The sequence below is a fragment of the Cibotium barometz genome, chromosome 27, assembly GCF_041138505.1.
Source record: "Cibotium barometz isolate CiBa-2024 chromosome 27, ASM4113850v1, whole genome shotgun sequence".
Classification (NCBI taxonomy): domain Eukaryota; kingdom Viridiplantae; phylum Streptophyta; class Polypodiopsida; order Cyatheales; family Cibotiaceae; genus Cibotium; species Cibotium barometz.
Genome location: NC_141072.1, coordinates 33,095,465 through 33,117,335, shown reverse-complemented (window position 1 = coordinate 33,117,335; position 21,871 = coordinate 33,095,465). Strand labels below are relative to the sequence as shown.

At 41.2% G+C, this 21,871-nt stretch overlaps 1 protein-coding gene across 1 annotated transcript in view; it reads left to right on the top strand.

Annotated features, from left to right (window-relative positions):
* LOC147623307 (endonuclease/exonuclease/phosphatase family protein) overlaps nucleotides 1-5,692 on the top strand; it is an 81,870-nt gene extending 76,178 nt beyond the window's left edge. Inside the window, exons 6-10 of the mRNA XM_086821421.1 lie at nucleotides 1,901-1,981; nucleotides 2,067-2,288; nucleotides 3,386-3,537; nucleotides 3,645-4,453; nucleotides 4,579-5,692. Coding sequence (XP_086677547.1) covers nucleotides 1,901-1,981; nucleotides 2,067-2,288; nucleotides 3,386-3,537; nucleotides 3,645-4,453; nucleotides 4,579-4,647 — 1,333 coding nt within the window. The 3' untranslated portion in view covers nucleotides 4,648-5,692. The remainder of the gene's footprint in view (nucleotides 1-1,900; nucleotides 1,982-2,066; nucleotides 2,289-3,385; nucleotides 3,538-3,644; nucleotides 4,454-4,578) is intronic.
* Nucleotides 5,693-21,871: the final 16,179 nt, after the last annotated feature.

The window sequence follows — 21,871 nt, the reverse complement described above, 5'->3', positions numbered from 1 at the left end:
AAGAGGGACAAGCGGGGGCAGCAGCGCAAGTTCACCTTCACGACTCGAGAGTTCAGGCTCAACCCTAGGTGCCTCCTTTTGTTCACATATACATGCCCAAAATAATAATATGTCCAGCCCTTCATTAATGATGTGTGAAAACATTGACTTATGAACATTATAAGTCACTTTAATGATGTAAGTCCGATGCTACTTTGCTCGGAAGCCATCTTTCAAGTCAAACTTTGCCAGTTAATGCTCCCGCTTTCTTCTGTGGAGAAATCCCCGTTCACACCTTGGTTCTGCTCAGTGTGAAACATTGGTCAAGACTGGTGAAGGGACCAAACGGTGATAGTGGTCTCCTCAGCATTCAGTCTTCATTTTGGCATCACCCTCAGTAAATGTGGGTATGCATAAGGCTCTCCGAAGTGGCTTCACAATTGTCTTCAACCCGTTTGATGGTTCAGTCAACATCTGGTCTACATCGTCCTTGCGTTTGGCATTCCTCAGTCAACCGTCTTTAGTAAGTTTTTTGCATTGTAAAGTTCTCCAAAGCAATAAAGCAAATACTCTTGCTTGCGGGAGGGGGCCCTTAAGTTGGTAGATTGGGACTGAATTTGGTGTCGTCTCTACATTCTCTCTCTTCAGCTCTATCTCATAGTTGCACCTGGTTCGCGCACCGCCCCCCGAGTTTGATTCGATACGGTTCGGTACAGTTCAGTACGGTTCGTGCGTTGGTGGTTCGATCCGGATCTCAGGCGGCCATTTTTTTTTCTGCCCGTTTTTTTGGCCGTTTGGAGAGCCGTTTGTTGGGTGTTTTTTGGGGCTGTTCATTGCTTAGCTTTTGCTTGCTTGCCTTGGCCCTTTGGTTGCCAACTTGCCTTTGCTTGAGCCTTGAGCCTCTCCCTATTATCTATATAATAGGCCCTCCCCCAACCCCATCCTCACAAGTTCTCATTGCTCAACCCTCCCCTCACAAGTGCTCATTGCTCAAGTCTATCCTCTCCCTTGAGTCCCCTTTAGGCTCTCTCCCTCTTCCTCAAGGCTCAAGCCTCTCTCTCTTCCTCAACTTTCAAGCCCCTCCCTCTTGAGTCTTCCTCAAGCCTCCCCCTCTTCCTCAAGCCTCTCCCTCCCTCTCCCTCTCTCTCCCTCTTCCTCAAGCCTCTCCCTCCCTCTCCCTTTCTTTCTCCCGGGACCCTTCTCTCCACCGTATTTTTAAGTATTTTTTAATGGACCGTACCTCCACCGTATTTTTATTTTCAAAATTTAGCGGTGCATTTCGAGACTGTATTTGAACGTACCGTACCGAATCGAACTTTTCGTACTTGACAACTATGCTTTATCTCGTGTGAATAAATTTCAAAGTGGACTGCTTCATGCTCACTAACATAAAGGTATAAAGGTCTTCGTGTGTGTCACACGATCATACCGATTGCATGCTACACATTTTGAATTCTGGACCCAAAGAATTGCCTTAAATGCAACTGCTCTAATGGGCTGCAGTGTTCAGATCAGATGCATACCTTGTCTTCCCACTTGGTTTTCATAAGAAGAAAGTACTTATTGAACACGACTCCAATGGGCCGGGCCACTTTTGTCCTTCTCATTGAGCAGGGTATGATTTGTCATTTTTGGACATGGATCTTGTTGCGTATGAATTGTTTGTTCGAGATAGGTAAGCTGCTGTAGAGGCACAATTTTCTTTTCAGCAGCACAATTTACTCTTTACATTTTGAGTGGTGCCAAACTCCATTTTCTGAGCTCTTTGGGGTCTTACCTGAAAAAGATATAATATGGCTACTTAAGTGTTTCAGGAATGAGTCTTTTACTGGTTCAGTGGATATCCTTCTATACATCCGAGTGATGGCCAACTTCTCTGCAAATCTAATAAGCTATACCTTTATTTGCAAGGGCCTCACAGGTGCCGGAAATGGTTACAATCTTTGCTGGATACACGAAGTGGTCCATTTACTGATACTTTTAGAGCTATCCATAGTTTGAGGTATGATCACACTCAAGATCTGTCTTTTGTGTAGATAAAATAAAGATTCTGGTTTCTTACCGAGTCAGAGTTTTGGCGTTTCCAGAAAAGATGCATATACATGCTGGTCGCAGGCATCAGGTGCAGAAGAGTTTAATTGGGGAACACGCATCGACCTCATTCTTGCAGCTGGGTTGTGCACACATCTAGGTGACAATGTTTTGGGTTCTGGAGCTTCAAGGGATTGCCACGGGTTTGCAAAATGTGAAGTGGAGGACTGTGATATCATGGTGAAATTCAAGCGTATCAAGGAGGACTCTATACCTCGGTATGTAAGATCACAGTTCCATGCCTTCACTGAATGATGTTCATCTTCACAGTAATGTATTACCTTTGAATAAATGCGTACATTCCATTCAGACATACACATCCATCCATCCATCCATCCATCCATACATACTTGTATGCATATATGTATACACAGGTATGTATATACATATATACTTACATGCATGCATTCATACTTAAGTAGGTATGTGTTTGCATAGATACTTACATGCATGCATTCGTACTTACATACATTCATTCATGCATGAATACATACATACACATCCATTCATACATATATACACACATACATACATGTATACATACAACAGTGTGTATATACAGATACACATACATACATACATTTCCAAGCCTAAAAATTGAGAGAATAACTCTTATCTTTTCAACAAACTACTGTGAAGCAAAGAAAACACTCATAATTGTTGAAGAGCTGGAGGAGCCCCGCTAGTGTGAGCTGCTCCCCAAACCACCACCCCCTCCCCCTGCCCCCGCCGCTTTCATTTCTCGTGTTCCTTCCAGGGCTTTAGATCCCCTTGCTTCTTTTCTGTCCTGCCCCTCCCCTTCTTCCACTTATATACTTACATGCATGCATTCATACTTAAGTAGGTATGTGTTTGCATAGATACTTACATGCATGCATGCGTACTTACATACATTCATTCATGCATGAATACATACATACACATCCATTCATACATATATACACACATACATACATGTATACATACAACAGTGTGTATATACAGATACACATACATACATACATTTCCAAGCCTAAAAATTGAGAGAATAACTCTTATCTTTTCAACAAACTACTGTGAAGCAAAGAAAACACTCATAATTGTTGAAGAGCTGGAGGAGCCCCGCTAGTTGTGAGCTGCTCCCTCGGCTCTTTGTCCCCCCTCCCCCCCCCCCCCCCCCCCCTCCCAACCCCCTTTTTACTCTTGATCTCCTCGGAGGGTTGTAGTTCGCTCTGAGCAGACTTCTTGATTTTGATGAACAAACAGATCTTTTCTTAAAATCTTCAGTATGCAATGCCAGAATAATGCTAAGGCTTGATCTGGTTTTTCCTGGCAGTTGGGCAGGCGGGAGAAACCTAAAGCTGGAAGGCTCAGATCATGCCCCTGTGTTTGTCACGCTTAAGGAACAACCGCCTGTCAAACCTCATGAAATCCCATCTCTTGCTGTCCGCTTTTTGCCACATTTGCGCTTCCGCCAGCAGAGCATTGGTAAGGGTGAAAGTAATGCTGGCATAGTGCTAGCAAAGTTGGAACTATTCACGTGTACATGTCTTCCCAAATCTAAGCAAAGACTGTTACTTTCTTTCTTCATGCAGATGACCTACTTCAGAAAAGGAGTCTTACTTGTATTGGTGGACCGGATATAGAGCTTTCTTGTGCAACGATGATGCATGTTGGCTCAAAAGATGGGCTACTATACAAGAATGAGGATGAAGTTGCACCCCATGTTGACAAGGTGGCTACAATCTGTGGGAAAGCAGAGAGAACTGATGTCGAGACATCTGCTCCTACTGGAAGTGATAATGGTAGTTCACATAGGGCCTGTTCTGGGAAATCCCTACCTGCTCTCAAGGTGCAAATATCACAGAAATTCAAGAGAAAGGAGGTTCAGAAAGCCAGTCAGACCAGCTTGAGAACATTTTTTGCACGCTCTTCATGTAGCAGTGCGGTATTTGCAAACCTGAATGCAGACCTCGGAACTCCCTTGGCTGCTTCACAAGAATTTACTACACAGGAGTCATCTAAAACCATGGAAATCACAAATGCCACCATGAGCAGTTTATCCCACATGCAGAAAGGTATCAGGGTTCACCATGCACAGGAGAGGTCTGCCCATGTTGATAAAGAAGAGGGGTTCGCTACTTCGATTGACCATGCAGACCATGCAAACATGCACAAATGGAAGGACAACAAGCTCATGAAAAGTTTTTGTTTTGGGGAATCAGGAAAAACACGATCAGATGTGAAACAAGAAAATGCGCAGACTGAGTGGAAAAGGATCCAAGATCTAATGGCCCGCCGTATTCCGGTATGCAGAGGTCATGGTGAGCCATGTGTAGCACGCATAGTCAAGAAGGGTGGACCAAACTTAGGACGTGGGTTTTACGTCTGTGCACGTGCTGAGGCAAGCTTTTACTTCACCTTATTTCACTTGCTTTGACTTGGCTATAGTTTTTATGCCTTGTGTAATGGGTTAGGATGTGTAACAAGATAACTGTTAAAAAGGCTTCTAATTTAAGATAACTACAGGGGCCAACATCGAATCCCGAAGCTCGGTGTGATCACTTTGAGTGGGCATCAGAGAAGTCAAAAAGATGAAGGGTTGGCAGATGAAAACTATTGACCCCGAAAAACTGACACTGGCCATCCAGTTGGTTCCTTAAAGAAGTCACACCCTTGGGCATGTACATATCTATATGAATGGCCCTTCAAGCTTTATCAATATGAAGGCTGAAAGCCACTTCTATGCTTGCCTCTTCTCATGCTCATTTCATTTTCTCTCTCTCTCTCTCTCTCTCTCTCTCTCTCTCTCTCTCTCTCCACCCCAGCTGGTCAATTACATATAGAAGGTCAGCAGTTTAGCAGTGGCTCCCATGGCTGGCTGTCTTCATCCTTGCATTTGGCTTCCCAGGTAGTAGACAACTCAAAGCATCAAGATGGATGACAACACATGGTCTCTCATTTTACAGATTACCAGCCACATGTACTACACAACCAGGTCCGCATTGGGTTATCAGAGTTATCTGGCAATTCAACACTCACAGGACAAGATAGAGCTAGAAGCCCTACCCCTGAAGTTGAGCCTATATTGAGATCAGTTCTTCATGCTGGCAACATAAGATTAGCCTATTTCGAGATCAGTTCTTCATGCTGGGCATATGGGCTTATCGAGATGCCCGGTACTAGGGAACTCAGATGTCACATGCACTTCAAATGTTTATGGGTCCAAAAAGAGTGTCAACACAGACTCAGGCATAGAGATAGTCTCAGGAGAGGCCAAGAAGATAAGGAAAAACTAAAGCAAGACACTGCTTACATTGTGCTTCGAAAAGGTTGACCAAGAAGGAGAAACAAATGCATTCGACCCATGAGATCCCAATCATGAGGAAATTCTTGCCATAACCTCTAGACAGCTTGAACCACAACCTCTCATAGAATATCACAATGGACCCAAAGGGAAATTGGAGTGGGAGGAATCTTGCACTACCTTCCCCCATTGTACACATTAGCACCTTGTATCGGCCACAGAGCTGCTTGTTCTTACCCCATCAACACATGTTTTCAGCAAAGGTAGCTAGTCTCTTTTTTCAGTTTTCTCTTTCTGATGCATCATTTCTCATGGAGATAATGTATTACTGTGTTGTTATCAGGTCTATTAAAGATGTTAATTTCTCTCTCTCTCTCTCTCTCTCTCTCTCTCTCTCTCTCCATGTACACTTCTTTCATTTTCTGTATCTTCACACCTTTTGTTCTATTCTCTATCCTACCTACTTGGAAACCACAAGCTTAGGGAGAATCAATGCTAAGCACTAAATCCTTTGTTAATTAAATATGGCAAAAATGTTAAATTGCCAAGGTATAATAATTCAACAATCTCAAATCTTGCAATTCTCTTACAAAGAACATGGGCAAGTACAAAGCACAAGATTTTATAGCCATGGGACCAGGCATTTATTACCAATGTGTTACTATATTTCTACACTAGTTCTAAAATTTGAAGCCTTCAGAGGGCATCAAAGCCCTTCAAACCCCTTCAAACCTTCTAGGGAAGGCCAATAGGGTTGCAAAAGGCGGCCACTATTTTGAACATTTCTCTAAATTTTACACACAAACATATATATTTTGAAGGTCAACCTAGTTAATGGCCTTCAAATTCAAGGTTAGGGTAGGCCTTTAAATTTTAGCCTTTGTCTACACCATGTTGTCTCTTTAATCTTCGTCTAGCCCACATGTAGCATTTGCTTCCTCACATGTTGACTTTTCATCGACACCTTCCACTATCTATTTTCACTTAAATAACCTTTGCTCTAATAATCATGTATTTAAAAGCAAGGATTCTATGCATTCCCTTAATCCCACATGATATTAAACACATAGAAGACCAAAAATTAACACTCCTCCCTCGCAGTTCTCCATGTTTTCATAGACCTTATGGTTCTAGGTCCTACAAACATGGCTTATGGCTTAGGTGTAGACCCATTTAGGGCTTCCAATCAATATGTCATCAACTCAACATGGTTGTGATGGACTCAACCTTGACCAATTTGTCCCCAACCTAGGAGAGAATACTCACTAGATTGGAATAATAAACATGGAGCCATGGTCTTATAAATAAATTTTCTTAGTAAGAATTGGAATTGTTTTTGGGTCCATATTAACGTACACTATATTTACAATAAAAAGTGAGCACAATAATTGCATACTCTCTATATTTATATCAAAAAGCAAATACAAAAATTGGAGGTATGCTTCCTTTTCACATTATAGATAACATCAATCTTGCATATGAGTTGGCATCCACAAGATCACACATGGAGCTATGGAGGATGAAATATCATCATCATGGAGTGTGTGAGAGAGAGAGAGAGAGAGAGAGAGAGAGAGCAGAGCTCAAATATAAAAGAGATTGCACAACTTGCATGGTACTCATATGTGAGAATGAAGGACCCAAGTACATGCTTTTATAGACATCAAAGCCTTATCTTTTGATTCTTATTAAGAGGGTGTTCACACCACTAAGAACACTAGACTAGACTCCATTACTAACTCTGAAATATCCAACAATATGTTTAATGAGGAGATTGAGGTTGTGACCAAGGAAGATCTCAAGGTTCAAGATGAATTATTTGTTGAAGTACGTTTTGATTAAGATCTAAAATTTGATGGTGTTCTTGAAGGTCGTACTAGTGAAGTTGATGTTGATAAAGTTGTTGACAATGAAAATGTTGTGATATGATTCTTATAGCCAAGAATCTAGAGGGTTACATGACATGAAACTAGAGAAAAAATGTTATGTAGCTTGTAGCGGCTACGGGGAGTTGGATTGGCCTTTGAGTCTGTCCATTGGAGTGTGGGCGGTGAGTGAGCCAAAGTTCTGGGGAGAGGGCACCTAGGCGTAGTCCTGTGGGGCGGCCAGACATGTGTGGGCAGGCAGGCCATTATATATGTCCGACGGTAAGGATCCCTATCCTCATTCCTTCTACGAGTGGGTGGTGATCTAGAGCTCACATCCTCCACACACGATGGGTCAGTAGTGACCGTGTTATAATAAAAAACCTAGAGAAGTAGAGGTAAAAGATGAGGGAAATGCCTCTAATTAAGCGCTCAGATTAGTGGACTTAGTCATGATGAACTCAGATATGGAAAGCCACCAAAAGGAGGGAAAGAGCAAGACATAGAGCTTTTATTCTAAGAGAATACTATCAAATAGACCAAGGCATGAGAAGGTGGCAAGGTGGAGGCAAAATTTCTTTCAACCAGATAGAGGAAGAGGCACCATATGGCTAGGTGTATGTATGAGACTCTCAGGCTAGAAATTCTCCACAAACCCAAAATAAAAAAGAATCACAAGGAGGGGAGGATAAAGGCCAAAATGAATAACAAGGAAAGACAGAGAACTTTTCAAGTAGCTTTGGTTCAACCAAACCCATCAATGTTTGAATGCCACTCAGGTAGGGACATAAGACAGTCATGTCAACCTCAAGTACTCATACTATTTTAGTTTTAGAGTCAGACATTTGATGTCACCTTTTCATTTGGATGGTGACATCCTGTATGATCATGAATGGGTCATGTAGACTAGGGTCAAAGTGGACAAAGAAGACTTCATAAGAGGTAGTGGAGTAAGTGCCAAAATCCATGACCCTTTGACAATTATAATAACTTTCTACTCATAATAAATGCATTGAACTCAACTTACCAAGAATAGAGCATTGAGGTGTTAATCCCTACACCTCTCACTCAAAAGGATAAAAGTATCCAACAAACCTATAAAGAGGGACAACCACTATAGTTGAAGTCATTGTTGAGCTAATGATTGTAGTCTTTTTGCTTGAAATTAGTATTTTTTAGCCACTACTAATTTATTTTTTTAGATGCTTAAAGGACTTGTGTGACCTTAATTAAGGGGTATTTCGGGATTTTGTAAGGGCCTTGTAAGAGTTGAACAAACGAACAAATAGTGTTTCTAAACAATGAGGGTGCATTCTATGTATTGAGATCAATTTTCCTAGCAAAGGCCTCTACTTTGGGTAGGCAAAAGAATGCTTCTCGTTGGTTTCACCCTTTTTAAAGTTTCTCAAAAGCAATTTTCCATAACTAAATTGCAAGTAAATTGAATTATAAAAGTAAATTGCAAGTAAATTGAATTATAAAAGTAACCTTTATTAACCATGTTCATCAAACTTAAGTACTTTTATTGGTGGCTTCATTTCAAAATTAATTTTTTGTATCTACACATAGGTGCACTTTTATATGAAGTTTAGAGTCTCAAAACGTCTTTAGTATGAATAAAATTCCTAGCTAAGCCTCTACTTTGGGTAAAGAATGCTTTGTGTTGGTTGTTTCACACACGAAGAACCGTCAATGCCTCTGCTAGCTCTTGTGCTGTGAAGGGAGTTTGTAAGAAGGACCATAAAGCGGGAGAAACCAACTCTCTTGTGTGCTGCCAGACCCTCTCGTGCATGTCCATCACCCTTGGGGTTAATGGAGCGCTCATGAGGAGGGATCATAAAAAATATGTGGTGATGGCTCTCACATGACCTCGCAGAAACAATAGCTCCATGGGGGGGTTAGAAACAATAGCTCCATCCTGACCTCGCAGACTATGAATACCATCTCTCTGCTTATAGGGACTTGCAATCTCAGAGAAGTCCCCCATGGCACCCTCCTCTCCTCGATGGATCTGATCTCCATACGAGTGGTAGCAAGCTAGCCATCAATCCATGGACTATTGAGGGAACTCTATTAAAGCCGCTGGAGAGAGGCAAGACCCCTCCACAAGCTCCTCTCCTTCTCGCGAAATCCCTCCAATTTGCTATGTGCTGCCTCCTACAAAAATTTGATGATCTCACCAAGGCCCACATCTAAGGTGCTCGCGGCAGAGCCTGAGATAAAATCCAAACCCGCCCATATCTGCTCTACCCTGCTACCCTGAAGGTCTCGGGGGTCCTATATGAGGCTGTCCAGAATCCTAGTGCTCACATGCATGTCTTGCCTCCAAGGGTCTTCTAAGGACAGAATAACCGGAGCATGATCATAAAAAGTGGTGCCCGCTACGATGCCGATCATGCCCCCACGACCGTAAGCCCACTCATCCACATAGAATCTATCAAGTCGAGAGAGGTTGGGGCCGATGCTCCTCTTATTGGACTATGAGAAGCACACGCTCTTGGGATTGCGCCCAAACTCTAGAAGATGACATGGGTCCTGTCCCTTGAGTGCTAGGATCAATTCCTCCCATGCAAATTACTTTTTGCTTGACTGTGGTTGTGCCTCATCTGAGTCTATCCTCTGATGACTCGATCATGTTAAAGTCTCCACCCATTCACCAAAAGTCAGCTTGAAGGAGGGCCTAGCGAATTGTGCTCCAAAGATGGCTCTACCTGCCGACGTTTGGGGCATAAACATTGAGGAAGCCCACGCAGTGCTCTCCAATCATAATGGTAACCCACTGTGCTTGCCCAGAGACTATGACACCTTAGCCTATCACTCTCGGCAAGAGCTACTTACTAACAGAAATACAAACTTCTCCCCACGTTCCCAAGGGGTCGAAAGAAGGGGACCAAAAAGTGTGGCTCCTGCTTGGTAAAATCTTCTTGCACGGCAGGTGCACCCCTCAGAAAGATGATGCTCTTGGAGGAAAAGAATGTTGATGGGTCCCCCAATTGTAGCTCTATGAAGCTCTCCTCTGAGGACGCCTCGCCTCTGAAAGCACTAAGGCCCCCCTAAACTCTGAATGTTCCATGATACTATCCACATATCAATCTTTGTGGGAGGCGAAACTATTGGAACTTCCCTCCACTCAAAGGGTCTTGGGCATGGGTTTGGATGGGGAATAATCGCAATCAATCCTGGGAAAAATGCACGCCAAGTGGGTGCGGATCTTGTCCTCCATGTGTAGGCATACTCTGAAATCCACCGCATTGCTCATAATGGAGGTATCTGTAAGAAGGGGAATCCAATTGAGATATGAAGGAACACAAAAAGAAACGCCTTTAAGCTGGGGGGGACCACCTCCTTGTCCTTATCTTTATGCCCCGAGCCTCCCAGTTCCATCCTAACTAGGGGCCAAAGGTGGGTGAGAACATCAGTGATGCAAAGATTGTGAAGATGGTGTGAGAGCTCTACTACCCCCTGGATGGCAGTCATCAACTCGGAATCCCACTTTGTCCCCAAGGCTGTGCTCAAGGGGAATGAGAAGATCATTGCGCCACTTTCTGGCATAGAAGGCCTAGAATGATGAAACACCGCACAGAACTGAATGGGAGTCACTGTCTTTTTAAAAATTACAGTTCCTTCCGCTGAAAGACATTGGAATAAACTATTATCCACAAGAAGTCCCAAGATCCTGGGGGCCCACTGGGGACTTTGGTGGGAGAGCCCTCATCGGTGAAGCGGCCATGGTCATCTCTACCGGCTCCGAGAATCGATGAATCAAGCGACGGACGGAGCTCGTCAACTATCTCTGGGTCGGGTGCTGTATGAGGGCAGTGGGATGTTGGGGGACTTACACACTCACACACAGCAATGCTTCCTGTAGATTAGGGTTAGATGCATGGAGAAGAAGCTCACACATAAGAGAGAGAGAGAGAGAGAGCTAGACACAAAATGTGTGGTGATCACAAAATGCAAGTCAACCCTTGCATGTGAGTCACATCCACATAATATAGAAATACAAAAGTTATATAGATGGAGTGTCCTTTCACACTTGATATCCAAGGGGAAAAACCACATGGGAAAAAGTTCCCTTGGTTAAGCCATGTTCACACGTAGCACTACCATAAGTGAGTATATGCCTACAAATCCCCCCTATAGTGAAAGTGTGAACCTGTACAAGGTGTAACAGATCACTCTCTATATGAGAGTAAGCCCAAAGATTTGCGGAAAGCTTCAAACTTTTCTCAAGGTAAAGCCTTTGTGAATAGATCCTGTGTAGGGCAGTAAGATAAACTGATTTCCCTTGCATCATGTAACCTCTCTCTCACATAGTGATAATGAATCTCAATGTGCTTGGTACGTGCATGGGATACGAGATTTCGTGCCACGACCATAGCACTCTGGCTATCAGTGAGAATGGTGGTGGGTGTCTATTGACACTCATGAAGATCAGCCAATAATCTCCTCAACCATACACAATCTATTGTAGCTGTGAGTGAAGACTGCCCTGTACTCAGCCTCGCAAGTAGATGTAGCAACAATGGGTTGCTTTTTGCTCAACCAAGATATGCATGAACTGCCAAGAGAAAAACAATTCCCACTGGTGGATTTCCTGGTATGTATCATAATCACCAGCCCAATCTGAATCACTATATGCATAAAGCTGCAAGCTGCCCCCCTGGGATAGAACAAACCAAGATCTAGGGTACCCTAAAGATAACGAAAAACGCATTTGACTGCTTGCCAGTGCTTTGTGCCTAGGTTGTGCATGAATTTGCTCAACAAAGACACCCCAAAAGATATGTTAGGCCTCGTGTTACACAAGTAAATGAGGCATCCCACTGCCTCGCTGTAAATACCGGCCTCAAAAGGCTCTCCAATATCATGCATAGTAAGCCGTACACCTGGTTGTGAAACGTTTTTAGCAAACTTTTTATGTACTTAGTTTGTTGCATAACAATGCCATCATCTCTATGCATAAATTGTATGCCGAGATAGTAGTGTAAGGGCCCCAAATATGACATATCAAATTCAGCTTTCAAATCAGCCTTGAAATCTGAAATTTGTGCTTTGCTAGTCCCTGTTATGAGCATGTCATTTGCATACAAGATGACTATGAGAATATCGACACTAGTTTTCTTCACATACAATGTGCTTTCAGTTGGACTATTCACATAACCTTGGTTGGTTAGATGAGCATGTATTTTATCATACTAATTGGAGCTTGCTTTAACCCATACAATGCTTTATGTAACCTGCATACTTTATGTTCCTCACCAAGAACTACAAAACCAATGGATTGATTTACATATACTTCCTCCTGTAGATCCCCATTTAAGAATGCAGTTTTGATGTTCAATTGATGCACTTTCCATCCTTTATGTACAGCCAATGCAATCACTAATCTTATTGTAGTCATTCTCGAAGTAGCAGCAAAAGTCTCCTCATAATCTATTCCCGTTTTCTGAGAATAGCCTTTAGCCACAAGCCTTGCTTTCTACTTGTCAATAGTACCATCAAACTTTCTTTTGACTTTGTACACCCACTTTGTTCCAATGACATTCTTGCCTTTTGGCAAGTCCACAAGATCCCAATTATTGTTCTTCATGATAGAAGATAAAATTGGGGCGACGGATACTTCAGCGCGACGGAATCCAGGAGGTCGCCAACCAGAAGTTGGGCGCTGGGAACTAAACCTCCAGAGGGCTACAGCCCAGCTCTGATACCATTTAATGGGGGACTCACACACAGCAATGTGTCCTGTAGATTAGGGTTAGATGCAAGGAGAAGAAGCTCGCAGAGAGAGAGAGAGGTGTGGTGATCACAAAATGCAAGTCAACCCTTACATGGGAGTCACATCCATATAATATAGAAGTACAAAAGTTATATGGATAGAGTGTCCTTTCACACTTGATATCCAAGGGGAAAAACCACATGGGAAAAAATTCCCTTGGTTAAGCCATGTTCACACGTGTAGCTCTAACATAAGTGAGTATATGCCTACATGGGAGTGCTCTAGAGAGGCGAAGGGAGGGGGGAGAGCAAGCTCAAAGGAAGAGGGTGGGGCAGGGGACTACTGCAGGTAGAGTCAGAGGCGAGGATTGAGGAGGAGGAGGAGGGGGAGAAGGAGGCAGAGGGGGGGTGAGAGGGCAGAGAAGAGGGAGATGGAAGCAAATGGGAGTGATCCATCAGAGAGGGAGGGTGCTGGGGGAGGGGCTCGCCAGGGGTTTAGTGGGTCTAGCTGGCCTTACTAGAAACTGAGAACCAGAGGAGAAGTCTTAGTTAAGGAATCGGCCGCTGAACCGAAGGGGCCTAAGGGACTCTCACATTGACTGGAGAGGGCCCATTGTCAACGGGTGGGTGCTGTGATAAATACTCGAAACGGCTCTTTGATAGAACCAAATCCTCATGTACTATGTAACCTGGCGCGCACAACAGCGGCACTCAGCTCTGGTAGTTTGTGACACCCTGGCATGGGCCAACGATCTGCCACTTTCTGGTAGTAGCAGAGTCGTCTGCGGCCGGGTCTTGGTGCTCGACTACCTGAGAGCCTACCTCTCTCTCTCTACCCCTGCTAAGATTTGAACAGGGAACGAAGCGGGGAACCACCGAAGACAATCTTCGAGATTGGCGCCAAGGGAAAGCTCTAGTGAGGTGGCCTATCTACCTACAAATGAAACATTGTCCAAGAAGGTCTAAGTATTTCACTGGCTGAATGATGGGGTCTCCCCGAAGGCATGGAATGGATATGACACGAGGCACTGTCTCCGGCGAGGCAATTACAGATGCAAAGATCCCAGCCGCTCGTGCGAGGGACGAAGCGACAGTGGGGGGGATTCCATCACTCTCCTAATGGCTCCACTGATCTCCGGAAGAAGATGAAGGTATTCCTTCCTGAGGCTTGGGAAGCAAAGACACGCTAGCCAATGGGTCAGACGCGTGGTCAAGGTTGGGGGTCAAGGTTGTGCTACCACTACACAAAGAAGGCCTGGGTCATAACAGGGCTCAATTTGCTAACTCGATCTAACGCCACCGGCAAGTCAAACTCTACCTGGTAGTAGCCAGGTCCGAGAGGATGAATGTCTATGATCTTTGCAGGCCCACTAAGGAGGCTAGTGTATAGAAGATCTTTGAGTTGTCCGCGCACCGACAATCTTGCATACCATAGTGGAGGCCTCTAATGATGTAACAGTCGTAGAGCGAGGAGCTGAAGGTCCATTTCTCAGAGAAAGATAAGCAAGTAATGGGGGCCTTAGTCGGGGATGACAGAACGATTGCCATGGAGTCATCTTGTTTTTACATAGGCTGAGACATGCCGAATAGAAAATACCCGACCTAAACACTCCAGGAGAAGTTAGAAGGGGCGAAGAAGCCGAAGGTAAGTGGAGAGATTACTTACGGAAGAGGAAAGTGAGGCAGGGGGGACGGGATGCGGTGAGAGGAGGGAGACATAGGGGGGCGGAAGGAGGGAGGAGAGAGGGGGTGCAAACGAGGAAAAGAGTGTCCAGAGAGTTGGGGGGCAATGCAGAGGAGAGGAGGCATTGAGGGGAGGACTGGTTTCCTTTCAAGCGTGGAGAAGAATTTGAATTTGAAAAACAAGATTTTTATATATTGGTACCCATAAATAACTCTTGACATGAGAATAAGCAAGTCGTTTTCAACTAATGGTTTCCTTTCAAGCGTGGGGAAGAATTTGAATTTGAAAAACAAGATTTTTATATATTGGTACCCATAACCAACTCTTGACATGAGAATAAGCAAGTCGTTTTCAACTACCTAGATATCCGCAATGATTATGACATTTCACAAAAGGTTTCTAAAAAAGTCATCTTATAAAACACTTTTTCTACTATTGTCTGACAAGGGAATTTATAGATGGTGACATGTCCAAGGGCAAAAATTTTGGATTCACCCATGTAAACTTTAATACCCAACATACCTTTTCTTTCTCTTTTTATGTTTTTTTTTCATATTCTCTCTCTAAGCTCAGGTGGGAATTCTTACAGGGCCCAAAAGTGACCTAAAAAATCCCTTAATGATAGGTTTGTTTGTAGGTTTTCCTCTTGCATTAGCTTCCTCTTCTTCTCCCGCCTTTTATGAGAGAGAACCACCACAAAGATAAATCTCTTTTTGTCTCCATCTAGGCATAGAGAGCTCTTACTTCATCCCGTTGGTAAGGAGCATTCCGCTATAACAACAAAGTGAGGATATGATGGACAAGCTAGCACACCCATATCGGGAAGTTGCATTTGGGGCTTGAAGGTAACGCCCAACGACACATGCTTCAGCAAGGCTAAGATAAGATCTTAAGGAGCATTTTGATGTGACAACAGAGTGAGGACATGATGGACAAGTCGGCACACCCACATCGAGAAGTTGCATTTATGGCTTGAAGATAAGGCCCGATGACACATGCTTTGGCAAGGCTAAGCTAAGCTCTTGACTTAAACAACAATTGTTACCGTAAGCACCTTCATAGACTTAGCCTTGCATTATTACAAGCTCTACTACTACATTAAAGATCTTAAATTAGTGTGGCCTTCTGATTCACCTTCATTTTTCATCTTTAAACTTATTGATGGCACCTTATACATTGTGCATCCGTCCTTGGCATCCTATCAATAATCAATCAGTAATTAGTTGATGTTCATGTGTTGAAAGCTCTAAATATTTTCCATAACCTATCTATTGCTGCTTTTTATGTCAATTATTATCCCTCGTGTTTGATTATTGTAAAATTCTACATTCTTTGCTCACAAGACTTTGGATCAAATGTTGTAGCCCCTAAGATCTCTACATCCTAAAGTGTGGATCAGCCTTGACCAAACACCCCCAATAAAAGCGATAATTGGGGTTCACACCTAAAAGATACAATAGAGACTAGAGGCATGCTCTTTACTATTTATACCATTGCCTCATAGCACAGCTGCTCTCATGGTATCCTAATACAACATTGCCCTGTACTATTTACAACATTGCTCTTTTACTATTTACACCATTGCCTTATAGCACAAATGCTCTCATGGTATCTTAATGCAACATTGCCCTTTACTATTTACAACATTTCTCTTTTACTATTTACACCATTGCCTCATAGCACAAATGCTCTCATGGTATCCTAATAACTTGCATATCAGCATTTGACAATCAATTATGACACAATGTTAGAGTGGAGAACCTATGAAAGGAGACACAATAGAGAGTGGAGCCATGCTCTTTACTATTTACACCATTGCCTCAAAGCACAGAAGGTCACACTCATGGTATCCTAATAACTTGCATTTTAGCAATGACAATCAATTATGCACAATGGTAGAGTGGAGCACCTATGAAAGGAGCCATAAATACTTGTTGATTCAGATTGATCTAATATTTGATGTGAAGATCACACACCCCCGTTCACATGGTGGTAGACTGAGCCATAAATACTTGTTGATTCAGATTGATCCATTCACATGGTGGTAGATTGGTATATGCACAAGCTCGATGCCAACATTGATGATAATTATGATGTTGTTGAAACCCATATCGTTTGATGATCTCTAAGTGGATAATCTTGCTAATTTTAAAAATCCATAGAAAGCACCTATGAATAAATGAAGGAATCATGTTGAGACCCATATCGTTGATGATCTCTAAGTGGATAATCTTGCTAATTTTCACAACTAGTTGCCTTATGTGAAAATTGGTTCTATGAATGAAGGAATCATGTTGAGCCACTAAAGGCAAACAAGAAATCTTGTTACATCAAACAACTATGGGCCATTTTCCATGATTTACCTAGTTACCATAAAGAAAATATCGATTGTTGTTTTGGAGATGAATAAAGTGGATCAAGAAAAAATAGTCCACCACATTTGTGTGGTTGTGAGCTCAACACATAGGCTTAGGTTAGTGCTTTCCAACCATGCCTTATGTGGAAATTGTCCCTAAGATGTAGCTTTAATGGATCAAGATAGTGGTCTTCAAATCTTTAGAAGAGAAAGATAAATAGAAAGAGAAAGAGAGAGAAAGAGGGCAAGGGAGGGTGCATGAGAACCTCCCCTGAGAAGATAACCGAATCTAACCAAGGTGAAGAGCCAATAATGAAACTTAAGTTGACAAAAGCCCAAGAATCAACCGAGCTCCACATCTCCCTCCAATGCACAAAACATGCCCACAATTATGCTAATCAAATCTAGTAGAGATGCTCAAGTCATTGCAAAGCCGTACACCAAGGTCAACATTGTTAGGCAATTCGACATTTCACCTCGAAGCTGTGCAATCTCTGTAATGTTTCACTCCATGCTTCAAGCAAGTGGACCGAAGGGCCACCAACACTTCAGAAAGAAGCTCAAAAAGCACCTAGATTCATTTGGCCTTGTCCAAGCTCACAGTTTACTAATGTACTGCCATATTTTGCATCCAAAACTCTTCCATTTCATGAACCTAACCTCATTCACACCCGCCTTATCGACCATCCTTGCTACACATCAACACTCATTTCCCTATCACTAACTATGTGTACAAGTCAAAGAAAGCAAACAAATAAGTGTTAAAGAGAAAGTAGTGTGTTGGAGTTTTCACCAAAAGAACCTTCTACACTGGCCCACCTTTTGCCCAATGCCCATGCATGCCAATTGCAATATATATAGGTCATAAATAATTGAGTTTGAAATGGCAACTTGAAGATTCTTAGAGGACCTAGAATTGCTTCTTTAAGATGATTTGGAACGGGTTCACTGGGAAAATCATTTTTCTCTAAATGGCTCCTTTGTCATAAAGCTCTATGGATAGGACACATGATGGTACATTTTATAGTTGTATTTTATGTTTCTTTTGGTAGCCAAAGTTGAAAGTTTTTCTTTGGTTTAAGAGCCCCCAAATATATAATATGCTATAGTATGTTACTTGTAGGTGTGGTGTCTCCATCCTTTACGTAAACGTATGTAGTGTAAGCTTCTTTCCTAAACAGATGTTACATTCTATTCTTACATGTCTTTGGATATGTGTGTTAGGTTTGTTGGAGTGTTCAGTATATTACTATGAGGGGGAGCTAAGGTTCTCCCATGCTAAAAACATGACAACCCCAACTAGATAAACAAAGTAGGCACATGCAAACAAATGGAAGTGTGCATGTTAGTAAAATCAAGCATGGAGGTTAGTAGATAATAGTCAATAAAAAGATGCCATTTGTGGGTAATCCCTATTAAGTTTGGGTGGATTTATACCCCTTGAAGCCATTGTTGACCATTACATTATGGATAAGGTATGAGAGGACTTCCATAGCGAGAAGGAACAGGTAAGGGTTAAACACGAAGTACTAATGAATGCCATGATGAAGAAAGAAAAATTAAGACGGCTTTACCACTACTATATTGACAAATCATGATAGATCTAATCTACTTTTAGTATATTTGGTAGTTTTGACACGTGGATTCACCTAACCTTTCCATGACATGTAAGTAGGCCAAAAGCACCGGAATATTTGCTTAAGAGAGTTCATTTAATAATTCTAAAAACATATTCTTATCATTGTTTTACATATTTATGAATATAACTAGTATTACACATAATATATATATTATGTATGTATATATATATATATATATATATATGAATTAAACATATAATTATTCTAATATACATATGTATCTTTAAAAAATTTATTATATCATGTATACATGTTATTTGTGATTGTATTATGTGTTATGCACTAAATTTAATGTATTATGTGTTATGCACTAAATTTAATGTATTATACATTTGATATATAATATATGCTATATGGTGTCATATATATATCATATTATAATACTTTCTCTCTCTCTCTCTCTCTCTCTCTCTCTCTCTCTCTCATTCATTCATAAGTATGCATAACATCCTATATCTATAATATATATGAATATCTATAATATATGTGTATTTACTATCTATTGATAGGCTTACATTTTATATTATATAACTATAATATTATATGATAGTCAAATATTTTAATATGATAATAAGTATTATCACCACTTAACTATTAAATACTAATGATGATGTGTATATTATGTTGTTATGTATACACAATATATTTAATGTAAAATGTCTAACATTAACTAGTATAACTCGTATCTACATTAATATAAAATTTGATGTAATATAATTAGGATTTACATTACATGATAATGATATGGTCATATTGTGTGTGTGTGTGTGTGTGTGTGTGTGAGCTTTTGACAAGCCCATAATAAGACAAAACACTTTTTTAAATGAAATTGTATCGCATAAAAGGTAAGTCACAATGCAATATAGTGCTACATTTAGCATTGCTAAACCAATGGATCTTAAAGTATTGAGAATCCAATGATCATAAACCTTTAGAAGTAGGAGGAGTTCCATTTTGACAGACCATCCGTACACCATTAAAGTGAGGGGAAAAGACTATGCATGCCACCATCCAAGAAAAAAATTAAATTAGTACTTAAGCAATGTTATGTTGAGATGTTGGGAAGGCATTTGTCACCACCCCTCTTATATATGTGTCTCAAAATTTTACTTAGAATTTCCCCCTTTCGTATTCTCATTTCTTGGAAAAAACTTTCTTAAGGTATTTATTACTTTTAAGTTTTTCTTAGTTTAACCATGAGCACTTTTATTTAAAAAATCATTTGAATTTTCTAATGGCGTAGGAAATTCACATTGCTATAGTAAATTGTACTTTTATTAACTAATGTAGTGATTTTGGTAAAGTTCAAACAAATAGATTCCCTTAGATAGTTAAAATAAGTTCTTATCTTACTATGATTTTGTGAATCATTCTGTTTTGAGTGTTGTACTTTGAGCATGGTGTTCATTGACTTTGAATCTTTTTTTCATGTTGATGTGCTGAAGGATATTCTTAAGACCTTTTAAATTGTGACATCTATGCCATTTTACTATATATAAGTTTGTGTTGCATAGCCCTAGTGAAAGAGTGAGTTGATTGGTTGGTATTCAAAGGGTTATCATAAAAGACATAACACTAGAAGATTAGTGGTGTTGGCACACCATCCAACACCATGATACGGTTCCTGAATCCTCATCTTAACTGGATGATTAACGATTTATAATCTCTATAAAGATCATCGGACCTAAGGGTTTGGCTATAGCAAATTATTGAAGTTCCATCAAAAAAAAAAATCAATGTTTTCTTACTATAAAAGAATGATTTTAAAATTTGTAGGTAATTGTCTTTATATGTTTTTGAGAAAAAACCAAGCCAAATTGCATGTGCAAGTTCATGACAAAAGAGTATGGGTTTGCACATGTGCGTATGTTTGTGTGCATGTGTGTGTGTGTGTGTGTGTGTGTGTGTGTGTGAAATTCATGACAAAAGAGTATGGTTCTGTTCTTGCGTGCGTATGTGTGTGTGAAAAAGAGTAAGATCATAAGCATGAAAATTAAAGAAATTTATATTGAGTTCAAGAATCCGGACCTCAATATTTTATAGATTATGGAAGAACATATAATTTAAACATCCAAAGGGTTTGTGTAAGAAAATCATAAAATATCTTCATAAGTATATATGAGTACGAGTGTGCATGTGCATGCATGCACGTAAGTGAGTATGCATGTGTATGTGTCACAAGTTGCACACATGCACACACACACATATTTATACACATATATATGTGGTTGTATGCATTCAATGATCATATAAAGCTATACACACATATATGTAGTCGTATGTAGTGAATGATCATACATCATATATTGCTAATAATGTTTTGGTAAGGAACAGAGGATCTAGGCTAGAGATTTTTGCAAAGTTCATAAAGACAAGATGCCTAAAGGAAAGCGATATGCTTCAGGACCAAAGGAAAATGCTTTTGATTGCATAACACGGCTCACAAGATTGCTGCATGTGACCAGATGCTTGAGGTGAAGTCAGAGGATAGCAAGGGTCTTGTACCATTGTTGGCTAGGGGCTTGGTGATGTATATGCACAGGGAAATGAAGGCGTGGCATTGTGACATGAGAGACTTGCGTGGACGGATTGTCAAAGACTTTTCCAACGTGATTCTACCCATTGATACACTATGCACAGCAAGCCTCCTTATACTCTCAGTGTGTTTAAGGAAAGGCATACTCAAAGACCGTAACAGAAAATTAAGCTTCACACATGCGTATGCGCAAGCCCAGCCTCACACCCCACACACTTTTGCCTTGCATGACACCTTTAACACGATTCTACCCACTGCTTGTTATGCACAGAAAGTCTTTTTACATCTCCTACATGCATTCACAGTTAATGGGGTGTTTTTGGAGAGGCCCTCTCAAGCCCATAGCATGAAGTTCATAACGAATCTTGATGAAGCAAATAAGTCTCATCATGCTATTGTGAGATTATCAGGGATAGCGAGAGATGAAACAAGATTGGGAAGGTCTTATTGGCAGCTTCCAGGAAGAGTCGAGAAGGTACTAAGTGCGAACAAAGAGAGGCCTTTCTCTGCACTTCTAGAACCTTCCTGCACTACTTTCACGCCATTTAAGGTTGCAGAAACACCAATATCTCAGCCACCATAACCCAAATAATGGTAAATTGATAAGGCCTTTACAGGCCTAACTCTTGTACACGGATACCGTGACTCTTCACTGGCCTAACTCTTGTACATGCATACCATGACTCAGTCTTGTGGAATTGAGAAAAACAAGATCA